At 36.0% G+C, this 19,764-nt stretch overlaps 1 protein-coding gene across 1 annotated transcript in view; it reads left to right on the forward strand.

Annotated features, from left to right (window-relative positions):
* Positions 1-9,740, forward strand: part of CFAP54 (cilia and flagella associated protein 54) — a 311,831-nt gene extending 302,091 nt beyond the window's left edge. Inside the window, exon 69 of the mRNA XM_082349512.1 lies at positions 8,180-9,740. Within this exon, the coding sequence (XP_082205638.1) occupies positions 8,180-8,299 (120 nt within the window). The 3' untranslated portion in view covers positions 8,300-9,740. The remainder of the gene's footprint in view (positions 1-8,179) is intronic.
* Positions 9,741-19,764: the final 10,024 nt, after the last annotated feature.

Below are 19,764 nucleotides of genomic sequence, written 5' to 3' on the forward strand. Positions count from 1 at the left end.
TATCCCAGTGAATGTAGTCTCCCTCAATATATCTCCTCTCATGGAGGTGCTCTTCATGTGTTTCAATAAAGAAACCATTGTTCAGAACATTTTTGGCATCTACTTAGATGTGAAAATGGAGACAGGGCTCCTTATGTTGCTGAAATGTTTTTGGCTGGACTCAAACCTTTGGTTTCCTGACCATGGGGGACAATATATCTGAGCAGGAATTGTCCTTTATTAAAAGGTGAACTCTGCTCAAGAGCTCAAGGAAATGCCATACATAGCCAGGGCTCAGTGGTTGTAGAGTGTCAATGACAGTGATGGTGATGGGGTTGATGATTTAAGAAGAATAGATTCTATTCTTAGGCAGTACAACAATTGAACCAATTTCCTGAACATATGCTTTCTCAGCCGTAGTCCTGTCTTTAATTTCTAATTTTCTTGTTCTCTGCAAAATGTCTTTATAATAATGTTATTTCTTTAAATTTTAATTTAGAAGATTTCTACCACCTTACCAATATGACCCTTTGATCTCATATTATGTTTAAGAAAACTTCTTTTCTGATATATTTAAAGTTTTATTAATACAAAAATTAGAGTGATGAAAAAGATAATCTTGTTTGCAGCAAAGTGTGAAATTTCCTGTGGTCTGATAGAGTTGTGTATAAGCCCTTCTCACCTTCCTAAGAGTTAGGTGCTGTTTCTGTTAGATTGCGGAGAATAACGTTGGTATTGGGATTCTCTCGATCATATAAAGTATAGTGAAACCAAATACATCTAGTTCCCTCTCATCTGGAACTTTTATTAGATGGGTCGCCAGTCATTCATGATATCAGCTCTTAAGTAAGCTAGTATTGTATTATCCTTTCTACTTTGGAACGCATGTTTTTTCCCCAGTCCAAAAAAAAATCCAATAAATCACTAACTTCAAAGACTCAGGTGATATATAAAGAAGAGATAGAAAACATGGTAGAAAAAGATATATATGAGAATGCTAGATAAAAACAGTATTTGCTGTTGGTACGGGCCGGCCGGCCGCGTATCCAGCACCCGGTAGGGTGTGCCTGGCACCGCCAGCTGGACGGGGGCCCCCCTGCTACCCTCGCCGCTCCGGCGTCCGGGAGGATACAGCATGAGCAGTCGCAGCTCCAGCTCATTCTGCTTCATCTTCTTCAGAATGAACCACAGGCTCAGCTGGGAACGGAAACCTGAAGTTCCTGGATTGTATCGTGGCTGCATATAGGGAGTAGGAGTTCTGACTCAGGAGCCAAAACCAAGAGCCTCTAGGATGTTGACGTCACCCTGGGGCCACTGTGAGGCTCAGTTCCCTGGAAACATGGTCCCGAACCCGCTCTTCTTGGGACTTGGCATCATCCTAAATCTGCCAGTTTCAGGGCTTCTCCACTTTCCCTGAAATCGTAGAGGGTAGGCCTGGGATTCTCCATCCAGGGTGGAAATGGCCCCTTTGGAAATGTGTGGGGGCATCATCAGATTGAACCAATTACAAGGTAGAGTTCATGTCGTTTAGAGGGCAGGGGACAGACTTGCACAAAGAATTGTCCTGCCCAGGATGCCCATTGTTTCTCTATTGAGAAACACAATTTTTCATTTTGCCGATGAGAAAATTGAGGCTCACATGGTGCTTAGCGTGATTGACATAGTGACTGACATATAGTAGGTACTCAATAAATATTTGTGGTTGAACAACAACAACAAAAAAAACAGTATTTGCTTTCCTACCTCGAAGCTATTGTTTTTTTCTTTTAATGGCTGTGACTCTGTATTTTAAGGTTCTTGAAAGGACACAAAGTTAAATCCAATCGTATCACAAAGCTTGCAATTTTTTATATCCTGCTTACCAATTACAAGAGTAGGCAAATCTAATTGATTAGTGGTTATTTGGCTTTCTCCCTTTTTTCTTGGTCATTAACACTTAGAATCAATGAAAAGACAAATGACACTGGGCTGAGAGAAGCAAGAAGATGTCTCAAAGTAGGTGCTCAATAAAAACTCAGTGGCTTAAGAAAAAGCATAGATACTTTGAATACAATATGATTTTTGTTTCAATCAAGGAAAATAGAACAAAGGAACAGAAGTAATAAAATCTTTCATTATGATAAAATCTAGTTTTCATGCAGAAACTCATATGAAGTATAGCATTGGCAAAAAAAACCTTTAAATTTCCAATGGCTTTCAAAACTCCCCCAAACCAGTTCAAGTCCAGGCCAAATTTTAATGAACCCCTTCAGTGTGCCCCACCTTGATTAACTTCCTTTCCCTTCCTTGTACTGTTTCAGACTTTTATCCTCTCTAGGCAGGCAAAATCATCATCATTTCTTTAATATTGCTCCTTGAACCATAACCTGCTTGAACTAAATTACAATCTGCTACCTACCAAGGTGATTTTTCTTTTCTTTCTACAAAGTGTTTCCTAATCCAGCAAAAGGAACCAAGATTCTCTGGTACCTTATCTTGGACAATTTGGACTCAAAGCTATTTTCTAAACACATACAAGACTTCTCAGTAATTATGTAATTGCCAATGTTATCTCTGTTGAATGACAAAGAAAGAAATTCAGTAATTTCGCCTGGAACCTAACTTTTCTTGAGAAGTTCCCTATGGAAGACCCAGAACCTTCCATAAAATTTCCAAAAGCTGAAGCTGGAAAAGTGTCCAAAGTGCCACAGAGCCCATGGGAAAAAAATTTAACTGAGGAGGTGAAAGACTTGTACACTGTAAATTATAAGATGCTGGTGAAAGAATTGAAGAAGACACAAATAAATGGAAAGATACTATGTGTTCGTGGATTGGAAGAACTAATATTGTTAAAATGACCATATTACCCAAAGCAATTTACAAATTCAGTTCAATCCCTATCAAAATTCCAATGGCATATTTCACAGAAATAGAACAAAGAATACTAAAATTTGTATGGAACCACAAAAGACCCTAAACAATCCTGAGAAAGAAGAACAAAGTTGTAGGTATCACACTCCCTGATTTCAAACTATGCTACAAAACTATATTAATAAAAACAGTATGGTGCTAGCACAAAAACAGACACATAAATCAATGGAACAGAAATGAGAGCCCAGAAATAAACCCAGACATATATGGAGAATTAATTTACAACAAAAGAGCTAAGAACATACAATGGAGAAAGAATAGTCTCTTCAATAAATGATGTTGGGAAAACTGGACAGCCACATGCAAAAGAATGAAACTAGACCACTATAGTACACCATACACAAAAATTAACTCAAAATGGTGAAAAGCTGAAAGAATTTCCTCTAAGATCAGGAACAAGACAAGGATGCCCACTCTTGCCACTTTTATTCAAAATAGTTTTGGAAGTCCTAGCCACAGCAATCAGGGAAGAAAAACAAATAAAAAGAATCCAAATTGGAAAGGAAAAAATAATACTGTTTGCAGATGACATGATAGTATACATAGAAAATCCTGAAGATGCCACCAGAAAACTCTTAGAGCTCATCAATGAATTCAGTAAAGTTGTAGGATACAAAATTAATACTCAGAAATCTGTTGCATTTCTATACACTAAGAACAACATATCAGAAAGAGAAATTAAGAAAACAATCCCATTTACCATTACATCAAGAAGAATAAAATGCCTGGGACTACACCTACCTAAGGAGGCAAAAGACCTGTACAGCTAAAACTGTAAGATGCTGATGAAAGAAATTGAAGATGACACAAACAGATGGAAAGATATACCATGTTCTTGGATTGGAAGAATCAATATTTTTAAAATGACCATACTACCCAAGACAATTTACAGATTCAATGCAATCCCTATCAAATTACCAATGGCATTTTTCACAGAACTAGAACAAAAATTTTTTTAATCTGTATGGAAACACAAACGACCCCAAATAGCCAAAGCAATCTTGAGAAAGAAAAATGGAGCTGGAGGAATTGGGCCCCCTGACATCAGACTATACTACAAAGCTACAGTAATTGAAACAGTATGGTACTAGCACAAAAACCAGACACATGGATGAATGGAACAGGATAGACAGCCCAGAAATAAACCCACATACTTATGGTCAATTGATCTACAACAAAGGAGGCAAGAATATACAATGGAGAAAAGAAAGTCTCTTCAATAAGCGGTGCTGGGAAAACTGGACAGCAACAAATAAAAGAGTAAAATTAGAACGTTCTCTAACACCCATATACAAAAGTATACCCCAAATGGATCAAAGACCTAAATTTAAGACTGGATACTATAAATCTCCTAGAGGAAAACATAGGCAGAACACTCTTTGACATAAATCACAGCAATACAGTTTTGGATTCTCCTCCTAGAGTAATGGAAACAGACAAAAATAAACAAATGGGACCTAATTAAACTTAAAAGCTTTTGCACAGCAAAGGAAACCATAAACAATGTGAAAAGACAACCTACAGAATGGGAGAAAATATTTGCAAACGATTCAACTGACAAGGGATTAATTTCCAAAATATACAAACAACTTATACAGTTCAATATCAAAAAAAAAAAACCCAATCAAAAACTATATCTGGAGAAAACTCTAATTCGAAAAGATCCATGCACCCCAATGTTCATAGCAATACTATTTATGATACCCAAGACATGTATAATATATTATATACAATGGAATATTATTCAGCCATAAAAAAGAATGAAATAATGCCATTTGCAGCAACCTGAATGGATCTAGAGATTATCACATTAAGTGAAGTAAGTCAGACAGAGAAAGACAAATATCATATGATATCACTTATATGTGGAATCTAGAAAAATGATACAAATAAAGTTATTTACAAAAATAGGCTCACAGACATAGAAAACAAGCTTATGGTTACCAAAGGGGATGGGGGGGGTGTTGAGGGGAGATAAATTAGGAGTTTGGGATTAATAGTTACATACTTACTATATAGATAAACAACAAGGACCTTGTATATGGCACAGGGAACTATATTCAGTGCCTTGTAATAACTTACAATGGAAAAGAATCTGAAAAAGAATATATACATATGTATAACTGAATCACTTTGCTGTACAATTGAAACAAACAACATTGTAAATTAACTATACTTCAATTAAAAAAAGAGAAAAAAAGAATCTGAAAAAATATAGATAGATAAATGTATGTATAACTGAATCACTTTGCTGTATACCTGAAACATTGTAAATCAACTATAATTTTTTTTTAAAGTGCTCAATAAAAAAGTTAAGTTTTGAAGTATGGAATTGAAAAAATTAACTCAAAATGGATAGAAAACTTGAATATACGACCTGAAATCATAAACTTCCTAGAAGAAAACATAGATGGTAAATTCATTAACATCAATCTTAGCAATGTTTTTGTGGATCTGGCTCCAAAGACAGGGGAAACAAAAGCAAAAATAAACAGACAGGACTACATCAGACTAAAAGCTTCTGCCCAGTGAAGGACACCATTATCAGAATGAAAAGGTAACACACTGAGTGGGAGGATATATTTGCAAATCATATATTAAGTAAGCGGTTAATATCCAAAATATATGAAGAACTCATACAATTCAACAAAAACAAACAAACAAAACCCCCCCAAACAACCCAATTAAAAAATGGGCAGGGGATCTGAATAGACATTTTTTCAAAGAAGACATAGAGATGGCTAACAGTCACATGAAACTATGTTCAACATTACTAATTATTAGGAAAATGCAAATCAAAGCCATAATGAGATATCACCTCATACCTGTTAGAATGACTATTATCGAAAAGACAAGAAGTAACAAATGTTGGAGAAGATATGGAGATAGGGAACCTTTGTACACCATTGGTGCGACTATAAATTGTTGTAGCCACTCTGGAAAACAGTGTGGAGATTCTTCAAAAAATTGAGAATAGAACTGCCATATGACCCAACTATTCCACTTTTGGGTGTTTATCCAAAGAACACGAAAACACTAATTTGAAAAAATACATATACTCCTGTGTTCATATGGAAACAACCTAAATATCCATTGATAGATGAATAGATAAAAGCAGATGTGGTGTAAATACAATGAAATATTACTCAGCCATAAAAAAGAATGAAATCCTGCCATTTGTGACAACATGGATGGATCTTGAGGTTATTATGCTAAGTGAAATAAGTCAGATGGAGAGAGACAAATACTGTATGATTTCATTCGTATGTGGAATCTAAAAACAAAACAAGTGAACAAACAAAATAAAATGAAAACAAACTCATAGATACGGAGAATAGATTAGTGGTTACCAAAGGGGGAAGGGATTGGGGAGTGGGCAAAATAGGTGAGGGGGATCAACTTTATGGTGGTGATGGCAACTAGAGTTGTGATGGTGATCACTTTGTGGTATATACAACATCGAATTATAATGCTATACACCTGAAACTTGTACAGTGAAAAAGAAAATACATGTTGGAGAGGATGTGGAAAAATTAGATCCATCATACATTAATAGTGGGAATGTAAAATGTTGCAGCTTCTATGTAAAACATAGAGTAAAACAGTTTGGTGGGTCTTCAATAACTTATATAGTATTACCATGTGATTCAGTAATTTCATTCCTAGATATGGACCCCCCCCCAAACTGAAATCAAATGTTCAAACAAAACTTGTACCTGTATTTAACAGTAACACTTCACAATGGCCAAAAGGTGGAAACAGCACAAATGTCCATCAACATATGAATGGATAAACAAAATGTGGTGTATTCATAAAATGGAGCATTAGTCATAAAAAGGAACAAAGTATTGATACACACAGCAATGTGGATGAACCTCCAAAATATTATGTTAAATTAAAGAAGCCAGACATAAAAGGTCATATACTGTATGGTTCCATTTTATGAAATATCCAGAACAGGCATATACACAGAGACAGAAAGCATATTTGTGTTTTCCAAGGACTGGGGTAGTGAAATTAGGAAATTAAAATTTAAACAGATCAAATAGTTTACTCAACCTCACAAAGCTGGTATATGGTGAGGTCTGAGTGAACAAAGCAGTCTTACTCCAGAATGTACACTTTTAACCTCCATGTGGTTATTCTGCCTCCCTGAATTGGTTAAGGTGGGATTTCTCTTACATATTGGTAATTGTAAAAGCAAATAATGGAAATCTAGTTATCCTATTTCAAAAAAAAAAGTAAAGAAAAAAACCCACATGATTATACATTTGTATGAGGATTTTTAAAGTTTTGGAAAGATATTCTTTAAACTGCTAACAGTGATTACTTCAGGATTGAGTAAAAAAGGAGAATATTATTAATTTTTTCACCTCTTTATTATCTGAAGTTATAGAAAGCATTGGAATACTTTGATCATTTTCTTAATCCAATAAAATGAAGAATAAGAAATGAAAACCAGCCTCTACTTTTAAGTTCATTATGTTTTCTTGAGAATAAAAGTTTCATTTAACAAGCAGACAAGACATTAAAAAAACTTGTCCTCTGGTTTCTTACCAGGATTCAGGGCCCCAAGGATCTAATTCATTGTGACCATTCTCCGTGATGTTTCTCATACATCTTCAAAAGTATCTAAGTCTGCGTGAAGTGCGTCCCCAGTAAACATTTATTTCCTTTCCTTTATGTTTGTTCTCTCCTTCTTGCCCTTCTCCCACTCAAATAACCAGTGCTATGACCCCAAAAGTAGTCTTTATTTTCCATTTTTCAGGCTGCTCAGATGACTTTGGCTGCACTAGTCCTCAGCATGGTAACTAGGTGTTTCTTTCAGAAAGAGTGAGCTCCAAACATAATTTTTGCTTCACCATGTCAGGATTTAAGCTCAAAATGAGGGAGGGAGATTTGTCAACTGGGCAATGTGTTATGGAGGGAAGTGGTTCATTAGTAACTGGGCCAAAATTCCTACACTTACAATCATATACAATGATTATATAAATACGAATGGTCCATATTTATACGAGTGTCTGCTGTCTTGTAGGCTCATTTTTATAGATTTACAGATACGAATCTGTAGACTGTTTTTATAGACTCATAGATATGAATCTTCATAGGATAGAAAATGATATATGTGACATTTCAGCAGGGTGGAGATGTGAAATTTTGTGTCTTACCTTCGTCAAGAGTTAAAAATCTTTCACATAAAATTATTACATGGAATTGGTATTTGAGAACGTTACTTCAGTCAACAGTTTGGAACAGTGCATTTCATGAACATTTTTATGCTTTTTCTCAGGTCCCATTTGATATCTCGCTGCCATCTGTGTTCAGTCTTGAGAGACTTTTTGATCTTGCTAGTGGTTGTATCGTATCAGAAGGAAGCCTTTTCAACTGGATGGTGTCGATTATTCCCTGAACATCCTTTACATGTTAACCTTATAAAGGATTTAATTGTTACTGCTTTTCTTGTTTGAAATAAATTTTTGGAACTATCCTCTTATAATAAGCGAAATAAAATTGTTTTCTTTCATAAGCTAAATTTCTTTTAAAAAAAATCGTTTTGAGTAATGTTTTAAATGGTATTTGAATTAAATGACAATGCTGTTGCTTATTAAAACTATCTTACAGAGCTACTCATAGAAAATATGTTTGTGCACAGTACAACTATTCCCACTTTTGTATGATGTTTAGGTCTTTAGATGCGTCCATACAGCAAGACTGAATTAAACCAGTGGTTCTTGACTAGGGGCAGTTTTGCCCCTCAGGTGACATTTGGCAGTGTCCGAAGATATTTTTGATTATTATAACTGCGAAGGGAGTACAACTGGCATCTAGTGGGTAGAAGCCAGGGATGCTGCGAAGTATCCTGCAATGTCCAGAAGAGCCCCCCACAGCCAAGAATTATCTGGCTCAAAATATCTCTGCCAAGGCTGAAAAATTCTGGATAAACTTCAAGTCAACTCGAAGTGTTCAGTCAACTTTGGAATTTGTCTGTGTGGCTTGGGAAGAAATCTACAGTGAATTTTACACTTCTGAGAGATAGCATTGCATAAAGTTTTAGAACATGGGCTAGGGAACTATATAGACATGAATTTGAATAGTAACTTCACACTTGCTAGTTCTGCTACTTTGAGAAAGTAACAAATTCTTTAAGCCTTCCTTTCCTTACCTGTAGAATGGGAACATTAATAGAATTGCTGTGAGGATTAAATTAAGTGATATGATTAAAAGGTACTTAGTACCTGAAGTAGTAATAATCATCTTGCTAGGAGTTGTCATTTCCCTGCCAAATTGGAAGAAGATCATGCATTTCTGACCCACTTTGTTTAGCATCAAAGAATGCTATATGTGAGTGCTTCCTACATGCTGGCTCATGAATGGATATTCATGGTAAAATGAAAAAAATAAGGAAACATAAATATGTTTTTTATAAAGTTAAATGTGTTTAATGAACTGCTCTTTGTTCTAAGATTATGGATTTTCTCCTTCCTATTTGGGTTAAAATGGCCTTTTTAAAATTTTTATTGAAATACAGTTGATTTACAGTGTTGTGTTAGTTTTCAGTTATACATATATATATAAATATATATATTCTTTTTTTACATTCTCTTGTATTATAGGTTATTACAAGATATTGAGTAGAGTTCCCTGTGCTGTACGAGTTAAGTCCTTGTTGGTTATCTATTTTATATATAGTAGTGTGTATATGTCAGTCCCCAAATCCTAACTTATCCCCCCCTCACTTTCCCCTTTAGTAACCATAAGTTTGTTTTCTATGTCTGTGAGTCTGTTTGTGTTTTGTAAATAAGTTCATTTGTATAATTTTTTAGATTCCACATATAAGTGATATCATATGATATTTGTCTTTGGCTTACTTCACTTACTATGATAATTGCTAGATCCATCCATGTTGCTGCAAGTGGCATCATTTAATTTTTTTATGGCTGAGTAATATTCCATTGTGTGTGTGTGTGTGTGTGTGTGAATATACCACATCTTCTTTATTCATCTGTCGATGGACACTTAGGTTGCTTCCCTGTCTTGGCTATTGTACAATAACTAGTGCTGCTATGAACATTGGGGTGCTTATATCTTTTTGAATTATGTTTTTCTCCTGATATATGCCCAGGAGTGGGATTGCAGGATCATATGGTTGCTCTATTTTAGTTTTTTAAGGAACCCCCATACTGTTCTCCATAGTGGCTGTACCAATTTACATTCCCAGCAGCAGTGTAGAGGGTTCCTTTTTCTCCACATCCTCTCCAGCATTTATTATTTGGACACTTTTTTATGTTGGCCATTCTGATTGGTGTGAGGTGATATCTTATTGTAGTTTTGATTTGCATTTCCAATAATTAGTGATGTGGAGCATCTTTTCATGTGCCTTTTGGCCATCTGTATATCTTCTTTGGAGAAATGTCTTTTTAGATGTTCTGCCCATTTTTCGATTGGGTTATTTGTTTTTTTGATATTGAACTGTATGAGCTGTTTGTATATTTTGGAGATTGATTCCTTGTCAGTTGTATCATTTGCAAATATTTTCTCCCACTCTGGATGTTGTATTTTTGTTTTGTTTATGGTTTTCTTTGCTGTGCAAAAGCTTTTAAGTTTTACTAGGTCCCATTTGTTTATTTTTATTTTTATTTCCATTACTCTAGGAGACAGATCCAAAAAGATATTACTGCGATTTATGTCAAAGAGTGTTCTGCCTGTGTTTTCCTCTAGTAGTTTTATAGTATCTGGTTTTACATTTAGGTCTTTAATCCATTTTGAGTTTATTTTTGTGTATGGTTTTAGAGAATGTTCTAATTTCATTCTTTTACATGTTGCTCTCCAGTTTTCCCAGCACCACTTACTGAAGAAACTGTCTTTCCTCCATTGTATATTCTTGCCTCCTATGTCATAGATTAGGTGACCATAGGTGCGTGGGTTTATCTCTGGGCTTTCTATCCTGTTCCAGTGATCTATATTTCTGGTTTTGTGCCAGTACCATACTGTTTTGATGGCTGTAACTTTGTAGTATAGTCTGAAGTCAGGGAGCCTGATTCATCCAGCTCTGTTTTTCTTTCTCAAGATGGCTTTGGCTATTTGGAGTCTTTTGTGTTTCCATACAAATTTAAAAACTCTTTGTTCTAGTTCTGTGAAAAATGAAAATGGCCTTTCTTTTATGAAGTAGTGATAATAGGAGCTGGTAACCCATATTTTAAAATGTACTTACTTTACAATAAAAGAAAAAAGTAGCAACCTAGCAACCTTATATTGGTCCTGTTTTGGTTTTTGTTTTGTTTTTGTCTTTTTTGTTTGTTTTGTTTTTTCATTTACACATCCATGAAGTCCAAAGTCTGGGAATAACCGAGCTAGAATTGTCAAGAATACTACATAAAAGAAATGAGTCTTGAGCAAGACTTTTAATGATAAGAAGGGTAATAATGGTTGAAAATTTGCTGGTAGGGAAGATGCTGTTGGAGAACAGAGGCATAAAAGTGAAAATGAATATAGTGTATGTGCAAAGGACTCTCCTGCTACCAATCTGGACAGTCATGATGGAAATAAGATAAACTCTAAGGGTGGAATTGGAGTGAAGACTTTGGCCTTGATTCAGTATATGATAGGGTAGCATTACTGGTGATTAAGGAGAAGAGTGACACATTCCTGGCACTAGTGGACATTTGATAAGTGTTGATTGAGTGAAAGGGAATGAATGAATGAATGAAATGAATGATAGCCTGGCTTTCAGGGAAGATGAGCATGCGGTATACAATGGAAAGGAAAGAAACAAAGGCAAGAAGACCAGCAGGAAACCATGTTGTAGTGAAAAAGAAAGGAACAAAATATTTACCATTGAATTCAGAAAGAAAATTTGCCTGATGGCTATACCCTCAAACAAAATAAAATTTGGGTCAGCCAGAAAAGCCATTCAGAAAGTGATGGTGCTAATGTGGTGAAGGTTTCCAAATCCTTTGGCCCTGGACTAGGGTTTATAAATTTCTCTGCTGGGATCGAGAAAGCTTTCAAGGGTTTTGTGTTTCTCCCAAGGGAAGTTTAATTGACTATGCAAAGGTTAGCTACCAGCGGCAAAAGGAACAACAGGAGGCACTACACATTTAACATGAGTGTGGAAATACAGCCTGACTAATAACCAAGGCCCTTCACTTCAACCTAATGTTCACTTCCTGAGAATGTATATGCGTATCTTTCATTATTCATTTCTGTTAAGTTTTTACTAATTGGATGCTTTTTGTTTTTCTTTATTTAAAAATTAATGGACACAAATACATGTACTGTTTTATAGAACTTTAGAATGATGCCTGGCACCTAATAAAGGTCTATAATATTTGTTGAATGAATGAATGAATAATTGGATGGGTGGATGTACATATGTATGTATGTTATGTATGTATATATGTACATACGTGACCCAGGCAAGGTGACAGTATGGGGCTCTAAAAGGAGGGGAAGCAAAGGTATCACCACCACCTCTGCCATCACTATCACTATATTTTGTTTGTTTGTTTGTTTTATTTTATTTTTGTATTGAAGTATAGTGAATTTATAATGTTTCAGGTATACAGCAAAGTGATTCAGTTATACATATACATATATATATTTATATACACATACATATATGTATATTCTTTTTCAGATTCTTTCCCATTACATGTTATTACAAGATACTGAATATAGTTCCCTTTGCTATAGTAGATCCTTATTGTTTATCTATTTTATATATAGTAGTGTTATCTGTTAATCCAAAATTCCTAATTTATTCCCCCTCTTCCCTTTTGGTAACCGTAAGTTTGTTTTCTATGTCTGTGAGTCTATTTCTGTTTTGTAAATAAGTTCATTTTTATAATTTTTTTAGAGTCTACATATAAACGATATTGTATGATATTTGTCTTTCTCTGTCTGACTTACTTCACTTAGTATGATAATCTTTAGGTCCATCCATGTCACTGCAAATGGCATTATTTCAATCTTTTTATGTGAGGAATATTCCATTGTGTATAATATCACATCTTTATCCATTCATCTGTCGATGGACATTTAGGTTGCTTCCATGTCTTGGCTATTGTAAATAGTGCTGCTATGAACATTGGGGTGCATGTCTCTTTTCAAATTAGGTATTTCTCCGGATACATGCCCAGGAGTGGGATTGCTTGATCATATGGTAACTCTAGTTTTAGTTTTTAAGGAAGTTCCTTAAAAAACTATCACTGCATTTGTTGTCTATCCTTTCTGGGGCATTTACCATGCAAGGCACTGTATAAGTAAATACTTCACATGCATTATCCCCTTCTGGACTCACAAGAATTAGGAGTGTGATGCACATAGGATGACTGGCTCTGTGTTACAGGTGAGGAAACGAAAGCATCAGGCAGTTCAGCAATTTGTCCAATGATCATATTCAGAGGTAGAGCCAGGATCTAAATCCCAGCTCTTTCTGACTGGAGAATTTGAGCTCTTTGTGGCTAACCTGGCTTCCCCAGCCCTTGTACCTACTCTACTGCTTTGGGAAATTTGAAAATCAAGGGAGAGGAAGACATAGCTGAACCTCAAGCTAAAACTGGAATACCTATTGGGGAACACCCTAGAAACAGATTGTTAAAAATCACTTGCAGACTTGAATGGATAACCCAAGAAAGCATGGGGTGTCCCCAGTGTTATCCATGCCAGTATATTGATTTCCTTTGGGGAAGGCAGGTCCCTTCCAACTATTGCAGATAATATTTCAGCATATTTTTACTTTCTTCCCACATTTAGTAACTTACAGATGCTGTCATTCTTAGGTTTTGTTTTGACTGAGAGAAACACCGTCTGAAACTGCACCAGACCCTGCAGTCATGGTTTCCCCATTTTTAAGCCATCATTCCAGAAATCCCCCATCTCTTCTAAAATAGGGACAACAGTCATTGGTTAGCGCTGAAACTTTCTGTGCGAGGCAGTGAGAAAACGGTGATGAACTGGGCTGAAGTACAAACAAAAAGAAAATTCAACGTCTACCAGGATGAAAGATGTATTTGTTTCCGGAAATGTCTTTCAGGTTTTTCTTTAAAGACCAAATTACACAATTTGCAGCTGCTTTTTTTTCCCCATGCAACGTACAGTATCTGCAGATGTTTTATAGCAGACACCTGCAATGTTTTCTATTTGTTTTAATTATAACAGAGAATGACAGGAGACAAAGTAAAATGGGAAGAAAAGAAGGAGAAAGAGGGGGAGGGAAGCAGGGAGCGAGAGAAGAGGAGCCAGTGCCAGCATCTAAGTGATGGGTAATAAAACCCCAGCGCTCCCCATATCTTTCTCCATATCAATCTCCAAGAGATTGCTTTAGAAATTGACCACCTGCCAGCTATTCAAAGGCTTAAATGCAGTAGTCTTGGTTCAGTACACGTGTAGGCACTTTCCATATTCCCCAGCCTGGTTGACTTGTTCTCCTTCACTGAATTGCAGGGGGAAAAAAATGGTACATTTTTGGAGAGTACTAGAAACTTGGCTTCTGCCTCTGGTCTGCATTGCCCTTCTTTCCGCTTCTGGACAGCATTATACAGATCCCTCCATTGCAGCTCAAATGACAGAGCATAGGCTCCCAGAACTCCTCGAGTACTTCCTGGTGCACTGATAATTTGGCTTTTAACAATGCCCAAAGGCACATAGTTCTGTATTAACATTTCACAGCAAGGTCTTATAACCTTAGCACAAGGGTGTCATTACGTGTATGAGCGAGCCCGCCCTACAGTCCTTTGGCTTTCATTTGGCTTGAGACGGGGCACATCATTTTTTGTTGATGTATCTTTTAATCTACAAGGTGTCCACAAGCCTGGAAACTTAGGTGAAATATACATAATGTCATCATGGATATCTTCAATCCATAGAAAAATAAAATATTATTTTAAACTTTAATATTATCTTTGTGTGCATAGGATTGGACAAGCCACTAACTGGGAGTTAGGGAAGAAAATAGTGGATCCAGAAGTCCACTGTTTAACCACCCTTTTTCATTTTCTTACATTTGAAATGCTTGTGATATATCCCCGAAAGAAGCTCCCGCGTATATGCCCAAGGAAACTTATGCAAAAATGTTCACTGATGCATAGATTACAATAGCACACACACACACACACACACAAAACCCTACTGACTGTCCCTCAGGTGGATAATGGATAAATAAATAATGGTGTAACATACAGTAGAATATTATATAGAACATACAAATGAATGAATAATAGACTACCACAGAGCAGTTGTAAATTAATTACAGAGATATACATCAATCTGTATATGCTTCAAAAGTAGGTTGAGCGAAAGAAAAAAATGAAGTTATGTAGAAGGATACATATAGGGAGATACCATTTAAATAAAGTTTTGAAAACAGGCAAAATGATATAATATATTTATAGATGTATAAATATATACTAAACTTCTTTTTAAAGGCAGGTTGATTAATGGTCAATACCAAATTCAAGTTTGTGGTCTCCTCTTGGATGAAGGAAGGAAATGAGGCCAAGTAAGAATGCCCAAGAGGTTTCATTTGTAAAATTTCCTTTCTTAAGCTGTTTGTTATATTGGCTTCTACTTTTTTGTATACATGAAATATTTCATAAATTAAAAAGAAACACATCGTTTACCTTCCTCATCTTGTTGGCCGGCAAGCTTAGTATGGCTACTGGCTCACCTATCAGTAAATAACTATTAAATGTGAGTAATGATCCTGGTCTCATTATACAACTGTAACTGTGTCATTCACATCTGGTTCCATTATTTGGGGTTTTAATGACAACTAAAAACAATTTTAAAACTAATGTCAAACTATATAGGTGCCCAATTTTAGAAAACTCTGTCTATGAATATATTAATTTTTAATATAAGATAGTAGAGCCTCAGTAAATGTTTAATTAAATTGAGGTGGATTCCCAGTGCAATTCCTGTCTTTTGTGAGTTCCCTAGTTATACTTTAAATTATTTGATTTTCCAAAATTAGATATTTGCCGAACTTTTCACATGATTTTTTGGTTATGCAAAATGAGTTAACTTGTAAAATCCAGCTGCTGTCCATAATTTCAATGTTTTTAAAAATATATTAAGGAAGAAGTTTCTCTTTGCTAAAGATCACTTCCTATTTTTACTTTACACTTCAGTAAAGCTTTATGAGTTGCAACTTTGACACTAAAATTTCCATGGCAACAGATTTTTTTTGTCATAAACACAGGCGTGATTAAGAAGCAGGCTTTAGTGACAGCAGTTTTCTTCATAATTAAATTCATTACTTAAAATGCTGGGTTAAGAAGTGTAGGAATTTTATTACAACAAGGACATTTTCAACTGGAGCTTTGGAAGTGACACAAAATTAATTGCTATAAAATTGCCTTTGGTTGTATTTGATATTTAAGATAACATTTATACATTTTGTATTTAATAGCTTAGAATGGAGCATGTCTAAAACCATATTCTGCTCAAGTACAAATCACCCTGAACCCTCCCTTTAAATGGTCCACAATGTGAAAACTCAGTAGATTTCTAAGTAGTTCCACAACTTTCCTAATTTAATTCTCCCCCACCAGATTCACAGGAATTTCTTGACCTGATTTCTTGTCATTATAAAAGCAATTCAGAACTGATGTAGAGGATTTGCAAAATACTGTAAAGTACAAAGTAGAAAAAGTTACTCAGAAATCCGCTACTGTGAAACAACCAATGTTAACATTTAAATGTATCCTCAGGGGCTTCCCTGGTGGTTCAGTGATTAAGAATCCGCCTGCCAACGCAGGGGACACAGGTTTGAGCCCTGGTCCGGGAAGATCCCACATGCCCCGGAGCAACTAAGCCTGTGTGCCACAACTACTGAGCCTGTGCTCTAGAGCCCATGAGCCACAGCGACTGAAGGCCGCTCACCTAGAGCCCGTGCTCCGCAACAAGAGAAGCCGCTGCAATGAGAGGCCCACGCCACCACAACGAAGAGTAGCCCCCGATCTCTGCAACTAGAGAAAAACCCGCGCACAGCAATGAAGACCCAACGCAGCCAAAAATAAATAAAGTAAATAAATTTATTTTAAATAAATAAATAAATGTATTCCCTACAGCACATCTGTTTTCCCTAATAGCCAGGAAAAAAAATCTTCAGACTGAAAAGTATCAAGATTTGCGGCAACCATCCATATTCCCTAAGGTGTAGCACAGATGGGCCTTTTCAGAGTCTATTGGCTGGGAAAATGCCTGAGTTGGGAATATTTAGGCCTGGTGGTTGGGATGAAATGCAGTTAGAAGAATCAGGATGTAAGTGGATCCAAAGGAACTGTCCAGAGTTCTCTGTCCGAGTAATAAAGTGTATGGTAATGATCCATAGGAAAGGAAAAAACCAAATCTTTGTTTTGTCCTTTGGAGGCTGGTCATTTGATCTCTCTTTCAGAGATGCATTAGTATTTCCCTGACAAATGGCTCATTCATTGATATATGCATTTGTTCATTTGATAGATTTTATTCTGTGCCTTTGCTTCCCAGCAGACATGTCCTTTCTCACTCTTTATTTTAAAAATATTTATCAAGTGCCCACTATATGCCAGAGACTTGATGGACGCCGCTTAGGCAGTCCCTACCTTCAAAAACTCACGTCTAATGACTCCAGCTCTTCTTTTCAGATTCAGCTGGGATCTCTCCTACCATGAACCTGTCTCTTCAGCTTCCCCCTGGTGCTTCCCTGTAAACACATGTATGCTCTGTCACACCCACTCTATCCCATACATGCTTATTTGCATGTCTGTCCCCCTCCTTGAGATCCGGGAGCAAAGTAGGTGGATTTCAAGGAAACAAGTTTATTTTTCCATTGTTTATGAAAGTTTCTTGTGAAATTTTGATTTGCATTTCTTTGACTACAACTGAGATTGAACTTTTTTTTTCACATTTGTTATCTTCCCATTGCATTTTTTTCTGTTTTCATACTTCTTCAGAACCTTTCCTCAATTTTTTACTTGTATGCTCCCCTATTTTTCTCTTGTTGATTTCCAAGATTCCTCTTGATTAAGGCTAATTCATCTTTTTTATATATTTTGTGAATTTTTGTCAGGTTTTCATTTGCCTCTCAATTTTCATTTACTGTTTGGTAGTTCTTATTTTTAAAGCTGTGTTAGTCAAATCGAGAGCATTTAGTTGGTTTTATTCAGACTTGCCCAAAAAGGGATTTAAGGTAGCTTACAAATATGCATTTGTTAAAACCAGATAAGAAAAATGAGGCCAATAAAACAAATAAAAGTAGGAAAGTAAGATGGAGCCAGGAATTGCGTTAATTTCTTGAAAAAAGATACTGTTACAAGCTTTAGTCTTACTAGGGGCCAGCCACATAGTTGTGTGCTTTCCTGCAACATGTTTTGGCAAGTAAATATAATGCATTACAAGATCAACTTTGTAATGAGGGAAAAACAGACCATGGACTTAGGAGAAGTGCTGCTGTTCCTGGTACTAATTCCAGAAAACTGTTTTTCCTGAGGTTCCTCATGAGGATATGCTCTAAATAAACTGTGTCTTCACCAGCAGCCTACAGTAAAATACAACACATTTCAAAGATCATTTCAAGGACTGTAGACTATTCTTTCAAGGGTTTTTCATTTATTTTATATTCACAAAACAATATCCATTTCTGATTAATTGGTTTATAGCAATTTGGAAGGCATGTATTGTAGCAAGGGAGGGATGTCAAGGAAAGGGATATTTTTATTGATCTTAAGAACAGTTCTGTTTTTGTCTGAGGAAAAATACTTCAATGTGTGTGGTTTTTTTTTTTTTTCTTAGAGCAATTTCTCTGGTTAAAAATATTTTTCAAATATATTTGGGGTGGTGTGGAAAAACACACCCAAACAGCTATTTTTCAAAACTTCAAAGGCTGATGCTCTGAACTGCTTGAAGTAAATTGGTTTATCAATCTTGACACTGCATTCAGGATGAACACAAGATACAACTAGCACTGCAGCAATCAGGCAACCACAAATATATAGTTCTGCTTGAGGTGCTGTAAGTCAAATTCTAAAGGAGGGAAAAAAGAACTGATTTTGCAAGAGCTGGGTAGGCATGCAAATACTCTTATTATGTGTACCTTTTCTGGATTTCTGATTGAGGGAGAATAATTTTTCTAACATAAAAGTTAATACTTTTTGCTGATTGAGGGTTATAATTTTTATAGAATAGTGGATTCACAGGTTTAAAAGAACCATAAAGTTTATTCAGTTGAATTCTCTAAGCTTAATTCCCTCTGGACTGTCCCCATCAAGGAACAACCAGCCCCCACTTAAGTAGCATCATAGCTTAGTGGTTAAGAGAGCCATCAGTCCATGTGGGTTGGAGTTGTGGTTTTCCTATTTACCACCTTTATGAACTTGGGCAAGTTTCTTAACCTGTCTGTACTTGTTTTCTCATCTGTAAATTAGGGATAGATAAAGCACCAAGAACAGTGGGCTAGCACCAAGAACAGTGGGCTAGAGATCAATAATGGTGATCTCCTACTATCATTACTATTATTACATTCTTACAGTATTACACACACCTTCCATGAAAGTTCAGTTCTGCCTACAAAGACCATAATTTTGTTTGTTTGTTTTCAGTAATAAGGGGAGTTCATTTCTGGTAGTAGCAGAGCAGCATTTATTGAACGACCATCTACCCATCACAGTTTTGAATTTTACACTAAAAAAACAGCATAAACAATTATAAGATCAGAACTAAATAACTGTTTGAAGATCCTGGGGAGTGACTAAAAATATGCAGACACTGGAGGGGACATGATTCTTGCAGTAAGGGAAACAAAGTAGGTGAGATCCACATTGGACAGCTTTTTCCTTGAGGACACTCCTCATTTTGTAACGTACTTAAGAAACAGAGCCCAGTCAGGAAGAGGCT

Source organism: Balaenoptera borealis (assembly GCF_965194805.1).
Source record: "Balaenoptera borealis genome assembly, chromosome: 13".
NCBI classification, from domain to species: Eukaryota; Metazoa; Chordata; class Mammalia; order Artiodactyla; family Balaenopteridae; genus Balaenoptera; species Balaenoptera borealis.